At 48.6% G+C, this 19,165-nt stretch overlaps 1 protein-coding gene and 1 non-coding gene across 3 annotated transcripts; both read left to right on the top strand.

Moving 5' to 3' along the window:
* Window positions 1-41: 41 nt before the first annotated feature.
* LOC132377537 (general transcription factor II-I repeat domain-containing protein 2A-like) lies at window positions 42-1,732 on the top strand. 2 transcript variants are annotated; one of them, XM_059943816.1, is made up of 2 exons: window positions 42-1,288; window positions 1,358-1,732. In XM_059943816.1, exon 1 carries the CDS (start codon window positions 127-129, stop codon window positions 1,282-1,284), a length of 1,158 nt encoding a protein of 385 aa, XP_059799799.1. In that variant the 5' UTR covers window positions 42-126; the 3' UTR covers window positions 1,285-1,288; window positions 1,358-1,732. The 2 variants fall into 2 exon arrangements, with proteins under 2 accessions (XP_059799799.1, XP_059799798.1); XM_059943815.1 differs by having other exon boundaries at window positions 1,374-1,732.
* Window positions 1,733-15,442: 13,710 nt separating this feature from the next.
* On the top strand, window positions 15,443-15,515 carry trnaf-gaa (transfer RNA phenylalanine (anticodon GAA)). Its single transcript has one exon. It is a non-coding gene; the product is annotated as a tRNA-Phe (tRNA).
* Window positions 15,516-19,165: the final 3,650 nt, after the last annotated feature.

Raw genomic sequence — 19,165 nt, forward strand, 5'->3', positions numbered from 1 at the left:
GAGTTGATACCTCTAAAAGACCAAACACGGGGGGAGGACATCTGTGAGGCTGTCTTGAATTGTTTAAGAGCCAAAGGAATAAAGACCACCCATCTGGTGTCAGTAGCTACTGATGGGGCTCCGAATATGACGGGAACGCACAAGGGATTTGTGGCTTTACTGCAGAAGTCGCTGGACAGAAAGCTGCTGACTTTTCACTGCATCTTGCACCAAGAGGCACTGTGCGCTCAAACATTTCCTCCGGAATGCACAGAAGTAATGGATGTTGTCATTCAGATTGTCAATAAAATAATGGCAAAAAGTTTAAATCACCGTCAATTCCGTTTGTTACTGGACGAGATGGAAAGCGCATATTCTGATCTCCTGCTGCACAACAAAGTCCGGTGGCTGTCCAAAGGGGAGGTGCTGAAACGCTTTGTCGCGTGTCTGGAAGAAGTGAAAACTTTCCTGGGCAGCAAAGGGCTCAACTTTCCTGAGCTGGAACAGCCAGGGTGGCTGGAAAAGCTACACTTCATGGTAGACATGACAGCGCACCTGAACACGCTGAACACAGCTCTTCAGGGGAAAGGACGCACAGCCCTGCACATGTTGGAGGATGTCTTGGCATTCGAGCGCAAGTTGACAGTGCTTGCCAGAGATTTACAGAAAGGCACTTTGTCTCACTTCCCCAATTTGAGAGAGTTCAAACAAGGTCACGACATGATAATTTCGGAGTATTTACATTCTGCAATCATCGCAATGCAAACATCGTTTGGGAAACGCTTCTGTGAGTTCAGAGAGGAAAAAAACACATTATCCTTCCCGGTCACTCCCTTAAGCATCGATCCTTCCCTACTGAATACGACTGCATTGGCAGGTGTGAGTCAACCTGATCTTGAGATGGAACTGGCCGACATAGCCGACAAAGACATATGGGTGTCCAAGTTTAGACGCTTGACAGCAGACCTTGAAGATGTTGCCCGTCAGAAGGCCGTTCTTGCTCAGAATCACAAATGGAGTGATATTGAAAACCTTCCAAATCCGGACCAACTTGTGTTTGAAACATGGAATGCTGTGCCCGACATTTATGTAAACATGAAAAAGTATGCGCTTGGAGTCCTGTCGATCTTTGGATCCACATATGTATGTGAGCAGGTGTTCTCCAACATGAACTTTATTAAAAACAAACATCGCGCACGCCTCACAGATGACAGCTTGCGATCCTGTGTAAAGATGAAGGTGACGTCATACAGCCCTGATGTGCAGACGCTGTGCGCTGAGGTCCAGGAGCAGAAATCCCATTAACCAAGTATGATAAATATTTTAATTGCCTATTATTTTATGTGTATTCATATTTTTTCATTGTTCAGTGAAATAGTCCTTTTATTTTTCAGGCTGACAGCTGGCTGACGTTATTTTTGGTTTGCTGCTGGCGGAAAATTTAAGTTCGGCGTTTTTCATAAATACAAGAAGGACTCAAATAGACATTGAGTATTTTACTTAAAAGTAACTTTCAACCCAACGTCTTTTTTTCGGAGTTCAAAATGTTTTTGTTGCATGCAGAAATGTAATTTCGTTTTCTCTGCAGGAGTTCATCAATTTCATAAATGCAACACATTATAGTTTGTTTATACATAGCATAAAGGCAAAAAAAACGTTGTATGCAGTGTTATTTCATTTTAAATGTCAAACGGGTTTTGCGGCTCCCAGTGTTTTCTTTTCTGTGGGAAACGGGTCCAAGTGGCTCTTTCAGTGGTAAAGGTTGCTGACCCCTGGCCTAGAGGCTGTGGAAATGAGTGAGGTCCTCAATGAATACTTCTCTTCGGTATTCACCACTGAAAGGGAACTTGATGATGGTGAGGACAATATGAGTGAGATTGATGTTCTGGAGAATGTTGATATTAAGGGAGAGGAGGTGTTGGAGTTGTTAAAATACATTAGGATGGATAAGTCCCTGGGGCCTGATGGAATATTCCCCAGGCTGCTCCATGAGGCAAAGGAAGAGATTCCTGAACTTCTGGCTAGGATCTTTATGTCCTTGTTGTCCACAGGAATGGTACCGGAGGATTGGAGGGAGGTGAATGTTGTCCCCTTGTTCAAAAAAGGTAGTAGGGATAATCCAGGTAATTATAGACCAGTGAGCCTTATGTATGTGGTGGGAAAGCTGTTGGAAAAGATTCTTAGAGATAGGATCTATGGGCATTTAGAGAATCATGGTCTGATCAGGGACAATCAGCATGGCTTTGTGAAGGGCAGATCGTGCCTAACAAGCCTGGTGGAGTTTTTTGAGGAGGTGACCAGGCATATAGATGAGGGTAGTTCAGTGGATGTGATCTACGTGGATTTTAGTAAGGCATTTGACAAGGTTCCACATGGTAGGCTTATTCAGAAAGTCAGAAGGCATGGGATCCAGGGAAGTTTGGCCAGGTGGATTCAGAATTGGCTTGCCTGCAGAAGGCAGAGGGTCGTGGTGGAGGGAGTACATTCAGATTGGAGGGTTGTGACTAGTGGTGTCCCACAAGGATCTGTTCTGGGACCTCTACTTTTTGTGATTTTTATTAACGACCTGGATGTGGGGGTAGAAGGGTGGGTTGGCAAGTTTGCAGACGACACAAAGGTTGGTGGTGTTGTAGATAGAGGATTGTCAAACATTGCAGAGAGACATTGATAGAATGCAGAAGTGAGCTGAGAAGTGGCAGATGGAGTTCAACCTGGAGAAGTGTGAGGTGGTACACTTTGGAAGGACAAACTCCAAGGCAGAGTACAAAGTAAATGGCAGGATACTTGGGAGCATGGAGGAGCAGAGGGATCTGGGGGTACATGTCCACAGATCCCTGAAAGTTGCCTCACAGGTAGATAGGGTAGTTAAGAAAGCTTATGGGGTGTTAGCTTTCATAAGTCGAGGGATAGAGTTTAAGAGATGCGATGTAATGATGCAGCTCTATAAAACTCTGGTTAGGCCACACTTGGAGTACTGTGTCCAGTTCTGGTCACCTCACTATAGGAAGGATGTGGAAGCATTGGAAAGGGTACAGAGGAGATTTTTCAGATGCTGCCTGGTTTAGAGAGTATGGATTATGATCAGAGATTAAGGGAGCTAGGGCTTTACTCTTTGGAGAGAAGGAGGATGAGAGGGGACATGATAGAGGTGTACAAGATATTAAGAGGAATAGACAGAGTGGACAGCCAGCACCTCTTTCCCAGGGCACCACTGCTCAGTACAAGAAGACATGGCTTTAAGGTAAGGGGAGGGAAGTTCAAGGGGGATATTAGAGGAAGGTTTTTCACTCAGAGAGTGGTTGGTGCGTGGAATGCACTGCCTGAGTCAGTAATGGAGGCAGATACACTAGTGAAGTTTAAGAGACTATTAGACAGGTATATGGAGGAATTTAAGGTGGGGGATTATATGGGAGGCAGGGTTTGAAGGTTGGCACAACATTGTGGGCCAAAGGGTCTGTACTCTGCTGTACTGTTCTATGTTCTATGTTTAACAGTGTTGTGAGTATACATATGTGTAAATATAACTCCAAATTATTGAGCTCGGGGGCACCAGGCTTAAAATCTTGAGATGGTGAGGGATGAAAGTTCAGTTTATCCATGGTTTAAATAATGTGAGAGAGATATTTGTAATCCAAGGTGGATGTCAAGAGAAGGAATTTATGTCGTATTCCATCGGTTCCACGGTGGTAAGACAGGAAAACAATCGCCGCAGGTTTTATCCGTCATCGTTCCAGATCCACTTACAAATTATTAACAGTAGTAGCTTATCACAGGGGTACCGTCTTCAAAGGGAACTACGTCCCAGGCAAGGGTTAACACACATAGGTAGATTCCACAAGGTGACAGCCACTTATCAATGAGCTGGGTCGATGCTCAACACACCCTTGTGGGCACTCGAAAGTTCCAACCAGTGACCTCTTAGTCACTGGCTTCCTTCCATTGTCCGACTCCAGCTGCGACTGACTGTATGTGAGTGAGTGTCCTTGCTTAAATCAAAACAAGCTGCAGAGTCAAATAGTTCTGCCCCTCTCTCTCTCTTAGTGAGAATTAAACAGGAGCCAAGAAAGTCGGTGGCTGATGTCACTCAGGCACTCTCTCTTAAAAATAACAGTCCACGGCAAGATAAACCTAGGGGGTCATCACACCCCTACCTCACCCTAAACCGTCCCCTTTTCAACCCCACCTATATCCATCGAGCACACAGATGCTGCAAATCTGGAGCAACACACGCAAAATGCCGGAAGAATTCAGCAGGTCAAGCAGCATCTATAGAGGAATAAAGTCAACGTTTCAGCCCGAGGCCCTTCATGAGTACTGATAAAGGGTCTCAACCTGAATCGGCGACTATTCATTTTGTATGTTGTCCCGATTCAAGATTGTTTAATGTGTAATTTCCAGTACACAAGTGTAAGTGAGAATGAAATAATTGTTACTCCAAATCCGATGCAGCATAAAACAACAGTGAGATAAAGAGCACAATAATAATAAAAAAACTAACTGTAAATACAAAAGATAGCTTATATACATGGATTGTCCATAAAGTGACGCTAGGCACAGGAGTGTCTGTACATAAGGTGACTGACAGGAAATGGTAAAGTAGTGGTGTTGGGGGTGTGGAGGGGTGGGTTAGTGGGTGGAGGTGTTGATCAGCCTCACTGCTTGGGGAAAGTGACTGTTTTTGAGTCTGGTGGTCCTGGTGTGGATGGAATATAGCCTCCTCCCTGATGGGAGTGGGACAAACAGTCCATAAGTCGGGTGGGTGGGATCCTTCACGATGTTACTGGCCCTTTTCCGGCACCTTTCTGTATCTATGCCCTTGATGATGGGTAGGCTGCTGCCGGTGATGTGTTGGTCGGTTTTGACTTCCTGTTGTAGAGCCGTTCTGCCCGCCGCTGTGTACCAGGCAGTGATGTGAATCGCGATTAACGACACCCAGTTTATTACCGGCTCAGGAACAGTCTCGTATCATCATGTTGTGTCTGTCTGGCGATTCCCTGGATGCCCTGCCTTTAACCACTTTAATCAGGGATCCCACTGTCCGCCGGTGTCTGAATAACTGAGCGCTCGTTTCCACTCTTGAAGGGTTTTCCAGTGCTGGGAGACCCGCAGAGTTTTGGGGGTTTACAGCCACTGAGTCCATGGCCTCTGCAGTCACCTGAGCCGGGACGACGGGCATTAGACTGGAGGGGGAGGGTTTTGTGGGGTTGCTGGTCGGTCTTTAGGCCCATGGATACCCTGGATGTTGTTTACCAGAGGGGGAGATTGTTTGAAAATCCTCCCTCCCTACTCCAATGATGTTTGGAGAATTTTAACTGTCTTCTACTAAAGACCAATCCAAAAATTCGTTAAACCTCTATTTCTCGCATGTCATTCTTCAGTCAAAGGTTTTGAGCCTTTTCCTTCTATTAGATGCCAACCTGAGCTCAGAGAGGTGTCTGTGGATTCACTGCCGTGTTTCCCTCAATTGTGACTCCACTGGACATGAGCAAATCCTGAGAGGGTAACGGGCGCTACAGAAAGGCAGGTGTGAGGCAGAGAAACGGCTCCAGCTGCAGTGGTGGCAGATGGTCAACAGGGGGCAGCACAGACCACAGGGTGACTGAGGCTCTGCTACCTGAGGCTTCCTCACCCTCACCCCTCATCCTCCCCCTTACCGTTGTTTTTTTATTGATAGCGATGCAACATGGTAACAGTCCCAATGAGTCCCTGTGGGCCAATTGCACCCATGTGACCAATTCATCTACTAACCCATACATCTTTGTGGGAGGAAACCAGAGCACCCGGAGGAAACCCACACGGTCACAGGAAGAACTTACAAATTCCTTACAGTGGCAGGAATTGAACCTGGGTCGCTGGTACTCTAAAGCATTGTACTAACCACATCACTACCATGCCGCCCCTCTGTGCAGTAAGGTGTGTGTTTTGGATACAGGACAGGTACTGCTGTGGGTGCAGCTCCATCCAAACCTTGTCACAAAGACCCGTCCCCAAACTCACTCGTACACCACGTGGAGAATAGACTTCCATTGTTCCAGATTCACTCTGCTTGGTAAAGCTGAACACTGTTTCTGGCTGAAGTTCACAGAATTTCCCAGCCTAAGAGATTGTTATGCCCATCGAACCTGTGAAAGAGCTGTTTAATCAGACCCAGTCCTTGTGCTCTCCCCAGGCCCCGGTGGAATTTCTCTGTTCAATCTGCTTCCATCTCAGATCAACAATACACCTTCCCTCCTCTTCCCCTACCCCCGGCACACTGTATCTGCTGGGAAATCCTGTAAACACCCATCCAGGTGATACTCTACACCCCCCCCCCCCAAGCAGTAAGGCTGATCACCTGCACCCAGTAACCCACTCTATCACAACCCCAACCACCACTACTTTATCATTTCCTGTCAGTCACCTTAGGTACAGGCACTGAAAGCTCAAAGTAAATTTATTATCAATGTCTCCATATACAACCCTGAGGTTCATTTTCTTGTGGGCATACTCAGTAACTCCAAAACCCATAACAGAATCAATTGAAAGACCAGTGATGGACAACCAGTGTGCAAAAGAAAACAAGCCACAAATACAGGAAGAAAGAAAAATGAAATAAAAGTAGAAACTAAATAAGCAATAAATATCAAGAAGATAAGATTGCAAGTCCTTGAAAGTGAGTCCACAGGTCACGGAAACATTTCAGTGATGGGGCAAGTGAAGTTGAGTGAAGGTATCACCTTTGGTTCAAGACTGTTCCTGAACCTGGTGGTGTATCCTGAGGCTCCTGTACCTCCTTCCTGATGGTTGAGGGGTAATAACTGTTCCTGATCCTGGTGGTGTGAATCCCGAGGCTCCTGTACCTCCTTCCTGATGTTTAAGGGGTAATAACTGTTTCTGAAGCTGGTGGTGGGAATCCTGAGGCTCCTGTAACTCCTTCCTGATGTTTAAGGGGTAATAACTGTTTCTGAACCTGGTGGTGTAGGTCCTGAGGCTCCTGTACCTCATTCCTGATGGCAGCAGCAAGAAGTGAGCATATAATGGGGGAGACTAGGACCAGAGGGAACAGCCTCAGAACAGAGGGATGTTACTTTATAACAGAGTTAAAGAGGAATTTCTTTAGCCAGAGGGTGGTAATTCTTGGCTGTAAAGGCCAAGACATTGGGTATGTTTCAAGTGGAGGTTGATGGATTCTAGATTAGTCTGTGTGTCAAAGGTTATGGGGAGAAGGCAGGAGAATGGGGTTGAAAGGGACAATAAATCAGCCTTGATGGAATGTCAGAGCAGACTCAATGGGCCAAATGGCCTAACTCTGTTTCTATGTCTCTTGGTCAAAGTGCAACACCTCACCCCTATCTGCGTTATATCCCATCTGCCATTCTTCAGCCAATTCCTCTTGCTGGTCCAGGTCCCACTACAAGCTTCGATAGACTCCCTCACTGTCCACTTCTCCCCAATCTTGGTGACATCTGCAAATTTCCTGATTGAGATTATATCGATGATAACCAGCACCGATCGCTGCGGCACAACATGCTGGATATAGTCAGTGTGTCAGGCGACAGCTCTACAAAGTGAAACAGAGTTCCAGCTCTTCCAGAACATTCCTCGGACTCAAGATCCAGTTATCAGGAAAGGTGGGCCAGGCTGGGGCTTGATTCCAGAATGAGATGTGATCTTATGTGATCATACAGGCATAGAAATGGTATTTACCCCAGGGTTGGGGTGATAAAGAACTAGAGGACATAAGGTGAGGAGAATGATTTAATATAAATTTGAGGGTCAATATTTTATACAGGGTGGTACATACATGGAATGAGCTGCAAGACAAAATGGTTGAGACAGGTACAATATCAACTTTTAAAAGACATTTGGACTGGTACACGGATTGGAAAGGTTTAAAAGTTACGGGCCAAATGTTGTCAAAGGGACAATGTAGGAGGGGAATCTTGGGTAGCATAGACCAGTTGGGCCGAATGGCCTGTGTCTGCACTGTATAACTCTTCGATCAATGACAGATTCACCATCAGTCCGTCAGTTTGTTCTGCTGCTCTTCTCCCATCCGTGTGGGAAATGGAACAGCCTGATCTCCGTCACCGAGGGAGGAGGCATCCGTGACGAAGGCAGGTCAAAGGTCAGGGATGTTTTGGGAGGATGGATGGAATCCTTTAGGAAGCAAGATACACGAGATCAACGGGGTCACCATGGAAACCAGGTGACTGGACCCTCACTGACAGACGTGTTCACCTCGCGGGGCAGTCGGAGTGTTCAGGGCAGGATCCCAGGAGTAGGACGGTGGTCACAGGAAGCTATCAGAAGTGTGACTGTGCTCACAAGGGGTCCCAAGTGTAAGAATGTATTCAGGGAGTCAGCAGGGAGAGGGGTCGTGGTCACAGGAGTTCATCACTGTGGGACAGTGTTCACAAGAAGCCTTCAGAAATGTCATTTTCATTATTAATTTATATTTTCCATACTATATTCAATTTTATTTCTCAATTCTTTGTGGTTAAATTAACCTGGGAATAATTTAGAATATTTTGTGCAATGTTTCAGACATTCCTCCTTCCCAAGCACCATTTTAGCACCGAATCTCCTTTAACCTGGACAAGGGGGCAGGGAGAATGAACAATCCCACCTCTACCATTCCCAAGGTCAAAGACCCAGGGTCACCATGGAAACCAGTTACTCCTACACCCTCAGCACCTCATTGTAAGCCAGCCAATGACCGAGGCTTTTGCTAAGCATGGGTAGGTGACCCTCAGGGAGAGGTCAGACCCTGACATCACAAGGTCACCTGGACACCAGTGGGACATCACAACGAGATGCAACACCCCGACAGATTCAGACTCGGGTCTGGTGGGGACCAGAGGTTCACCACTGCTGGAGGACAGTTTGCTGATCTGGTGGCTGGTGAGACGTCTCCTTCTGGGCTGCAGATTTCACTGATCCCCGGGATGGTGACGTTCAGATCGCAGGAACACAGCGAAGGGACAAAAGACCTCTTCCTGAGACTCAGGATCCTGGTCCTCGGTGGGATTTCATCCCAAACCTGACCGACCTTCCTGAACAAAACCTTCAACATCGAGACTCTGAAGAGGAGAGACAGACTTGGAGAACGGGTGGAGATGTCTGAAGGAGAAGGAAGAAACCTGAACAAGATGGAGAGACTCCCTGAGAGACAGAGAGAGAGCGAGAACTCCTGTAAGAGTGAGACAAAGTACTGATTCCTTCCACTCCTTCAGGGGACAATGATTACAGTGATTGTCTTTGGGAGGAAAGATAGATTAGTTGTTGAGATTTGGGGATCCGCCCGGGGTAAATGTGGATAATTACTGCTGGGAGCAGCTCCTTAGCAATGACCCACTGTCCTTGTTGTTCCTGGCCGTTGCTAAGGAGATGCTCCCAGCTCTTCCAACCAGGGTGATGTCAAAGGCCCTTCAGTGATGTCAGACGGTGCCCATTGTCAAACCACAGACCGGAGAACCTGTCACATTTAATACTCAGGCAGAGATTCGCACTCCATCGGAATCTAGAAGTGTAAACGGTTTTGCAGTCATCTTGTTTTAATCTGCTGTGTGTCTTGTGTTCATACTTCAGAGGAGAATGTAGGCGATAGTTAGTTTGTGGATGACACTGAAATTGGAGAGTGGTGAAAGTGAGAGTTGTCTAAGTTTACAATGGGATGGAGACCAGCCGAGGACTGGGCCAAGGAATGGCAGTGGGAACTTAACTGGGACAAGCATGATGTGATAGATTTTGGTTCACAATTGGCCCTTTATGTGGCTCCCCTCCGCAGTGTGGACACTCCCCAGCTACTCAGCTCAAATCCTACAGGAAGCATCTGGGTACCTGGGGGTGGCACACCCAGGGAGGGTGTATGGGCCCCAGTGGCACCTTTCTCCAGTGATAGGGCCTCACGGTGAGGGTCAGACTCCTGTAGTTGTCAGCTCAGAGCTGGATAGCCACCCTCATTCTTGTCCCTAGGGATTCCCTCTCAACCTTCCCTCTTTGCTGGCTCGGCCATAGGAACCATCCCAAGGCCCGCCCGCCTTTGGAAGCCCAGTGGGAGCCTGATTCGGTCACGATCTCCACATTTCGGCTGATGTACCGAACTGAGGGTCTGGACGTCCCTCCACTTATCTTCCCGATCCGCTCCCTCCAGCTGATGCCGTAGTGAGGAGCACCTCCTGAGAGTGTCCACTGCGGCAACAGGCTGTGAGACCCTTGGTGAAAGAGCAAATCCCCCGTCCCAGTCACCACTTTACCTCCCGTTCCACATCGGGGCCTCCTCCACGTGCTGCAGCAGATCCTTCAGGATATCCCTCACGGAGCAGGGACACGATCACTAGTAGCTGTGACCTTCATCCCTGACCCCTCCACCATCCTCTCCGAGGCTGTGCCAGACCTCAGTATCCTTTGTGCCTCGCTGGCCTGTCATTCCAGATTCGGAACGAGGGACCCGGTTCACCACCGACACCCTGTCCACCTTCCTCAGCACTGTTCCTGCCTTGGTCACCCAGATGGGGTGGGCCCTCATGTTGCCCGCAGTGTGGGTTGGATTGGCCCTAAGCAGGACCCTCCACTGGAGGATGCACTCCGAGTATACACACTCGGAGAGTCATCCCGACGTCTCAGGACTCCCTCCCTTCGCCGGGATCTTGGGCATGCAGCAGCTGACTGAGCTGGACCCTGGGTGCCCAGCCTTCTCCAGGCTCGGTGCTGCGGACCTTGGGCCCTTCAGATGCCTTGGCACCTGGATGCAGGATCTCACGCAGGACCAGTGGGCTCCGGGCGTGGATGTGACATTTCCACTGGCTTGGAGAGTGAAGGCTACAGTGGACTTTGTCCTGCTCTGGACACGGGACAGGGTTCCATCAGTATATCCCGAGTCCAGGGCTCTGTACATATGCTGGGACCCCTCCTGGGTTTCTCTCTCTCCCTCGGTGACACACTTGTGCCTGAGTGACGGGGTGACACTCTGCCGGGGCCGGACAATCAGACAGCTGCTCTGAGCTCCACCCTCACGGAGCCAGTCCAGTTCCTCTCTGGACCCGGGAGGGGTTACCAGGCCGAGCGAGCTGCTCACATCCCGGACGATCACCACTCTGCGGGCAGATGGGGAGAGGCTCCACAGTCTGTGGCTCTTTCCCGGCTCCTGTTGTCCGGGGCTGCCTGATCTCCAGGATGCTACCGGAAAAGCTGCAGTGGCTGGTGGTCCAGATTAACCCTTTCCCGGCCTCACAAACCGTCCGCGAACACCCTTGTGCTTCACTGCTGTCGGGCCGGCTCAGCAGCCCCTGGAGAATGCCAGGTCACCTGACGTTTAAAGACAAGCCTACCTTCATTCCAACGTGCTCCTCACACTGCTGGGCCTCGGGGTGAGGAGGACGGACCCTGCGAGGGAACAGATTCCGGCTCCTGGGGCAAACTGATCAAAGTGAGGGTTATTCCGAAACGCCGGCACCAGATCCAACGGGAGCTGAACGGTCAGAATATGAACCTGGAGCCTCCAGCTTCGGACTGCTGCTCTGGCTGTTTTAAGACGGGACACTCATCAGATTCAGGAATCCCAGCCGCATGGCGTTCATGAAGAATGCTCACTTTGACCGTGTCGGTCCAGGACACTTCAAACCTCTCTTACCAGCCAGGCCCCTCCTCCCTCCTCGTCCTCTGGGCTGCTTGGTTAGTCACCAGCGGCGTGTGGAGAATACCCGGGGTGAAGTTCAGCTCCCTTGAAAGCTGGTCCATTGCTCGCTGTTCCCTCGTAAGCCTCTTCATTCATCCAGCGATGGGACATTTCCCCCCACCTGGTCCCTTTGGGTTTTGTGGGGGGTGATCCGTCTGTTTTGTTCCTCCTCCTGGGTGGTCTTTGAGTGTCAACAAGCTGAGTTCTGGAGTGTACTCACGGTTTCCCCAGCCCAGGAGCCAGGGAGGGAGGGGAAAAGCATCCTGGTGTGGCCTCTGAAGGAAGAGGGTCCACAATACGTTTTCCCATGGAAGTCGTGCCTGGAGACATTTTCCCCAAACTGTGCCGATGCTTCCCTTCCCCCATCGTCCCACCCTCCTATCACTGGGAGCTGACGTTTCATCCAATCACTGCTGGCTCTGGAGCTCCTGTCCAATCAACACAGCCCACCCTAAAGGAATGCCATTGACTCTGCCAATCAGCAGCTATTCTCTGAACACTGGGACACACGCTGGCTCTCTGAACACTGGGGCACCCACTGGCTCAGCTGGTTCTCTGAACACTGGGACACACATTGGCTCAGCTGGCTCTCTGAACACTGGGACACACATTGGCTCAGCTGGCTCTCTGAACACTGGGGCACCTACTGGCTCAGCTGGCTCTCTGAACACTGGGGCACCTACTGGCTCAGCTGGCTCTCTGAACACTGGGGAACACACTGGCTCAGCTGGTTCTCTGAACACTGTGACACATGCTGGCTCAGCTGGCTCTCTGAACACTGGGACACACACTGGCTCAGCTGCCTCTCCTAACGCTGGGACACACACTGGCTCAGCTGGTTCTCTGAACACTGGGACACACACTGACTCAGCTGCCTCTCCTAACACTGGGACACACACTGGCTCAGCTGCCTCTCAGAACACTGGGTCTCTGAACACTGGGACACACACTGGCTCAGCTGCCTCTCAGAACACTGGGTCTCTGAACACTGGGACACACACTGGCTCAGCTGCCTCTCTGAACACTGGGACACACACTGGCTCAGCTGCCTCTCCGAACTCTGGGGCACACACTGGCTCAGCTGCCTCTCTGAACATTGGGACACACACTGGCTCAGCTGGTTCTCTGAACACTGGGGCACACACTGGTGGGACAACACGGTGGCTCAATCGCTTTACAGTGCCAGTGATCAGCAGTCAAGGTTTGATTCCTGTAAGGTCTGTAAGGAGTTTGTTTGTTCTCCCTGTGACCGTGTGGGTTTCCTCCAAGTGATTTCATTCCCTCCCACAGTCCAAAGTTGCTCTATGGAGGCCACACCATCTGAAACCATATAAAAACTCTGGAGTGCCTTTAACTTTTGCACAGTACTACAGCTTATATACTTAGATTTATTGGGCATTCATAATGTGATTTGGGAGTGTTCAAAGTTCACATTATTAACCCTCAATGCTGGAGAAACTCAGCAAGTCAGGCAGCATCTGTAGACATGAATAAACAGTCAATGTTTCATATCCTGATGCAACGTCTCGGCCCAAAATGTTGACTGTTTATTAATTTCCATAGACAATGCCGGACTTGCTGAGTTCCTCCAACACTTTGTGTGTGTTGCTCTGGATCTCCAGCTCCTGCAGAATCTCCTGTGTGCACGATTTTCTCAGAGGACAAAGACAGTCAGATCAGAGTGGGAATGGGATGAATTAATGCGATGGGCTATCGGTAGCTCAATGTTGTCCTTGGTGACTCGAAAGGAGGTGTTCTGCAAAGTGTTTGGGTTTTCCAAAGACCTACTGGATGGTAGGTTGACTGGTCAGTGTAAATTGTCCCGTGATCAGGGTGAGATTAAATCGTGGGGCTGCAGGGTAGCACAGCCCAAAGGGCTGGAGGGGCCTATTTCACACTGCATCTCTAAATAAAATAAAATAAAATAAAATTCTGTAACGGTGAGGGACGAGGGAGAGGAGAACTATTATTCTGCAGATACAGCAACAGTGTGTTATACAATTCCGTAGATACAGGAATGTTGAGGTGCAAGGCACAGGAAAGGTACAATAGTTCAGATAGAGCAATGGTGAGGTACAAGGCACTGCAGGAGCAAACTACAGATAGTTAAATAGTCAGGGACAAGACAGAGGAGTATACAATACCGCAGATACAGGAACTGTGAGGTATAAAGCACATGGAAAGCATACTGCAGGTGCTGGAATGGTGAGGTGCAAATCAGGGGAAATACAATACTGCAGATGCTGGAATGGTGAGTTACCATGTAGAGGGAAATACAATACTGCAGATGTTGCAATGGTGAGATATGCAGAAAAATGTAGATGTGTCAGCTGAAGTAGCTCAGTTGGGAGAGTGTTAGACTGAAGATCTAAAGGTTGCTGGTTCAATCCTGGGTTTGTTTATTGCCACCTCGGTACTGTAGTGGTTGGTGTACTCTATTACAGCTCGGGGTGTTGGAGTTAAGAGTTCAATTCTGGCATCCTCTGTAAGTAAGTTTGTAAGTACTTCCCATGTGCACATGGGTTTGCTGTGGGTGCCCCTGTTTCCTCCCACAGTCCACAGGCCTAATGGTTGGTAGGTGAATTGGTTATTTTAAACTGTACCACAAATACATTAGAGTTAAATCAGAGGGTTCCTGGGTGTCACAGCTTGGTGGGCTGTATCTCTCAATAAAATAAAATAAGTAATATTCTGTAATGGTGAGGGACCAGGAAGCAGTGAGTCGCAATAACGCAGACTCAGGAATGGTGAGGTATAAGCCAGAAAGGATGCTGAAACTACAGATGCTGAAACAGTGTTACAAAGCCCAGAATTAATACAATTCTGCAGATACAGGAATGGTGAGGTTAAGGCAGAGGAGAATCACAATTCCACATTTACTGGAATGTTGAGGCTCAGAGCACAGGAGAAATACAATACTGCAGAGTCTGGAAAGGTGAGGTATGAAGCACAGGGAAATACAATACCACTGGTGCTGGAGCAGTGAGGTACAAGGCAGAGGAGAAATAAAATACCACATATACAAGAATAGTGAGTTTTAAATCACAGTAGATCTACAATACTGCAGATGATGGAGCGGTGAGGTAGAAAGTACAAGAGACATACAATACTGCAGATGCTGCAACAGTGAGGTACAAGACAGAGGAGAAGTACAATCTTGCAGATCTGTCAGGTGAAGTAGCACATTTGGTAGAGGGTTCAATCCTGGGTTTTGTCACTGTACTTATTTATTGGCCCTGTGGCACTATAACCACTCATGGCATCAGAGTTCGGAGTTCATTTGCAGTGCCCTCCGTAAGTAAGTTGGTACGTGCACATTGGTTTCCTCTGGGTGCTCTGGTTTCCTCCCACAGACCAAAGACATACAGCTCAGTAGGTTAATCTGTTATTTTAAACCATCCCACAATTAGGTTAGGGCTAAATCAGTAGATTTCTGGGAGGTACAGCTGGGTGGGCTGGACGGAATATAAATAATATTCTGTAATGGTGAGGGATGGAGGAGAGGAGAACTACAATACCGCAGATAGAGCAATGGTGAGGTACAGCCAGAGAAGAACTACAATTCCACAGATTCAGGAATGGTGAGTTACAAAGCCAATGATATACAATACTGCAAATGCAGGAACCGTCAATGACAAAACATAGGGAAAGAATGCCAGAGATACTGGAAGGATGATGATTAAAGCACTACAATACTGCAGATGCTATAATGATGAGATACCATGCAGAAGGAAATAAAATACCAGAGATACAAGAATGCTGAGGTACAAGACAGAGGTGAACCACAAACATAGAGACATATCAGCCAAAATAGCTCAGTTGGGAGAGTGTTAGACTGAAGATCTAAAGGTCCCTGGTTCAATCCTGGGTTTCGGCACTGCTACGTATTTATTGGGACCGTGATAGCAGACTAGCAGTTAGTCTGACACTTACAGCTTGTAGAGTCAGAGTTTGGAATTCAGTTGTGGCATCTTCTGTAACTAAGTTCGTGTTAATTGTATTTTTTAAACCGTACCACAATTAGGTTACAGTTAAATCGGTGGATTCCTGGGTGGAACAGCTGGGTGGGCTGGATGGGCCTGTTCTGCGCTCTACCTCTCATAAGATAAAATGAGGCCTCAGCTTTGTCCCCCTTCGCCCACACCTCAGCGAGTTCCGCATACGCCATGACGCTGACCTCATCTTCTGCCGGCTCCGTCTCCGAGCTTACTTCTTTGACAAGGACTCTCTTACCCCGACCGATGACCCCTTCTCCCATCTTCAACCCTCCTCCTCTTTATGGACACCCCGCTCTGGTCTTCTGCCTGCTGTGGATCTCTTTATTGCTAATTGCCGACAGGACATCAACCGTCTCGACTTCACCACACCCTGTTCCAATTCCAACCTCTCTCCTTCCGAACGCTCTGCTCTCCGCTCCCTCCGCACCAATCCCAACCTCACAATAAAACCCACTGATAAGGGAGGAGCTGTTGTTGTCTGGCGTACTGACCTCTACCTGGAAGAGGCACAGCGGCAACTCTCTGATACCTCCTCTTATTTACCCCTTGATCATGACCCCACTAAGGAGAACCAGGCCATTGTCTCCTATACCATCACCAACCTTATCAGCTCTGGGGATCTCCCATCCACTGCCACCAACCTCATAGTTCCCACACCCCGCACTTCCCGTTTCTACCTCCTACCCAAGATCCACAAAACTGCCTGTCCAGGTAGACCTATTGTCTCAGCTTGCTCCTGCCCCACCGAACTCATTTCTGCATACCTTGACACTGTCATATCCCCCCTTGTTCAATTTCTTCCCATCTATGTTTGTGACACTTCTCATGCTTTGAATTTTTTCAATGATTTTAAGTTCCTTGGCCCCCATCGCCTTATTTTCACCATGGACATCCAGTCCCTATATACCTCCATCCCCCACCCGGACGGTCTCAAAGCTCTTTACTTCTTTTTGGATTCCAGACCTAACCAATTCCCCTGGACCACCACTCTCCTCCGTTTAGCGGAATTAGTTCTTACTCTCAATAACTTCTCCTTTGGCTCCTCCCACTTCCTCCAAACCAAGGGTGTAGCCATGAGCACCCGTATGGGTCCCAGTTATGCCTGCCTTTTTGTTGGCTTTTTGGAACAGTCCATTTTCTAAGGCTATACAGGTATCCATCCCCCTCTTTTCCTTCGCTACATCGACGACTGCATTGGCGCTGCCTCTTGCACGCATGCTGAGCTCGTTGACTTCATTAACTTTGCCTTTAACTTTCACCCTGCCCTCAAATTTACCTGGTTCATTTCCGACACCTCCCTCCCCTTTCTTGATCTTTCTGTCTCCATCTCTGGAGACGGCCTATCGACTGATATCTACTATAAGCCTACAGACTTTCACAGCTACCTGGACTATTCCTCTTCCCACCCTGTCTCTTGCAAAAATGCTATTCGCTTCTCACAATTCCTCCATCTCCGCTGCATCTGCTCTCAGGATGAGGCTTTCATTCCAGGACGAAGGAGATGTCTTTCTTTTTTAAACAAAGGGGCTTCCCTTCTTCCACCATCAACTCTGCTCTCAAACGCATCTCTCCCATTTCCCGCACATTTGGCCTCACCCCATCTGCCCAACACCCAACTCGGGATAGGGTTCCCCTTGTCCTCACCTACCACCCCACCAGCCTCCAGGTCAAACGTATAATTCTCCATAACTTCTGCCACCTCCAATGGGATCCCACTACCAAGCACACCTTTCCCTCCCCCCCACTTCTGCTTTCCGCAGGGATCGCTCCCCAAGCGACTCCCTTGTCCATTCATACACCCCATCCCTTCCCACTGATCTCCCTCCTGGCACTTATCCTTGTAAGTGGAACAAGTGCTACACCTGCCCTTACACTTCCTCCCTCACCACCATTCAGAGCCACAGACAGTCCTTCCAGGTGAGGTGACACTTCACATGTGAGTCGGCTGGTGTGGTATACTGTGTCCGGTGCTCCCAGTGTGGCCTTTTATATATTGGTGAGACCCGACGCAGACTGGGAGACCATTTCACTGAACACCTATGCTTGGTCCGCCAGAAAAAGCAGGATCTCCCAGTGGTCACACATTTTAATTCCACGTCCCATTCCCATTCTGATATGTCTATCCATGGCCTCCTCTACTGTCAAGATGAAGCCACACTCAGATTGGAGGAACAACACCTTATATACCGTCTGGGTAGCCTCCAACCTGATGGCATGAACATTGACTTCTCTAACTTCTATTAATGCCCCTCCTCCCCTTCTTACCCCATCCCTGACATACTTAGTTGTTTGTTTTCTTTCTCTCTCTCTGCCCATCACACTGCCTGTTCTCCATCTCCCTCTGGTGCTCCCCACCTCCTTTTCTCCTGAGACCTTCTGTCCCATGATCCTTTCCCTTCTCCAGCTCTGTATCACTTTCACCAATCACCTTTCCAGCTCTTAGCTTCATCCCACCCCCTCTGGTCTTCTCTTATCATTTTGCATTTCCCCCTCCCCCACTACTTTCAACTCTCTTAACATCTTTCCCTTCAGTTAGTCCTGATGAAGGGTCTCGGCCTGAAACGTCGACAGTGCTTGTCCTTATAGATGCTACCTGACCTGCTGTGTTCCACCAGCGTTTTGTGCGTGTTGTTTGAATTTTCTCATGTATATTCAGTAATGGTGAGAGACGAGGTGAAGAGCGTTAAAAATCAGAAGCTTTTCTTACTGTCAGTCATTGATTGGAGTACTGTGCACACTCAGTAGAAGCGTTCCCGTATGTCCAGCAAAAAGCTTTAAAAGTCCAGTCTGCTTAAAAGAGGGTCCTGTCTGATGGAGCGGTCATCATCGGAGTTTTCTGAGTCAGAGTGGTAAGGCTTTGGCTCAACAGGGCTTCGGCAAGAACAGGCAGGAGCAAGGTAAGTAGGTAATCTCACTCCTTATTTATTATTTAACTCTGAGAGAATGGGGGTATGTCGACAGGGCCAATGTTCTGTTCTGGATGTCACATGTGGGATTTCCAGGAGACTACCAGCCTCTCCGATGGCCACATCTGCACATGGTGCATCGAGATGCAGCTCCTTAGAGACTGTGTTAGGGAACTGGAGCTACAGCTCAATGACCTACGGCTTGTTAGGGAAAGTGAGGCAGTGATAGATGGGAACTACAGGGAGGTTGTCACCCCAAGAGTACAGGAGATCAATAAATGGGTGACTGTCAGGAGAGGGAAGGTGAAATGCCAGATAGTGGAGGGCACCCTTGTGGCCATCCCCCTCAACAATAAATAATCCATTTTGAGCACTGTTGGGGCAGTATCTACCTGGGGGGGAGCAACAGTTGTGCCTCTGGCACTGAGTCTGGCCCTGTGGTTTAGTAGGGTAGGAAACTTTATGAGACTCTGTAGTTAGGGATACAAATAGGTGATTCTGTGGATGCGACAAAGAGACAGGGAAGGTTGCTTGCCTCCCAAGTGCCAGGGTTTGTGATGTTTCTGAGCACGTCCACAATATCCCGAAAAGGGAGGGAGAAATACAATCTGGCAGATATATCA

The sequence above is a fragment of the Hypanus sabinus genome, chromosome 18 (assembly GCF_030144855.1).
Source record: "Hypanus sabinus isolate sHypSab1 chromosome 18, sHypSab1.hap1, whole genome shotgun sequence".
Lineage (NCBI taxonomy): Eukaryota > Metazoa > Chordata > Chondrichthyes > Myliobatiformes > Dasyatidae > Hypanus > Hypanus sabinus.

Excerpts from the sequence above, each read along its gene's own strand:
- LOC132377537 (XM_059943816.1), top strand. The coding sequence starts at position 127 with ATGACGGGAACGCACAAGGGATTTGTGGCTTTACTGCAGAAGTCGCTG.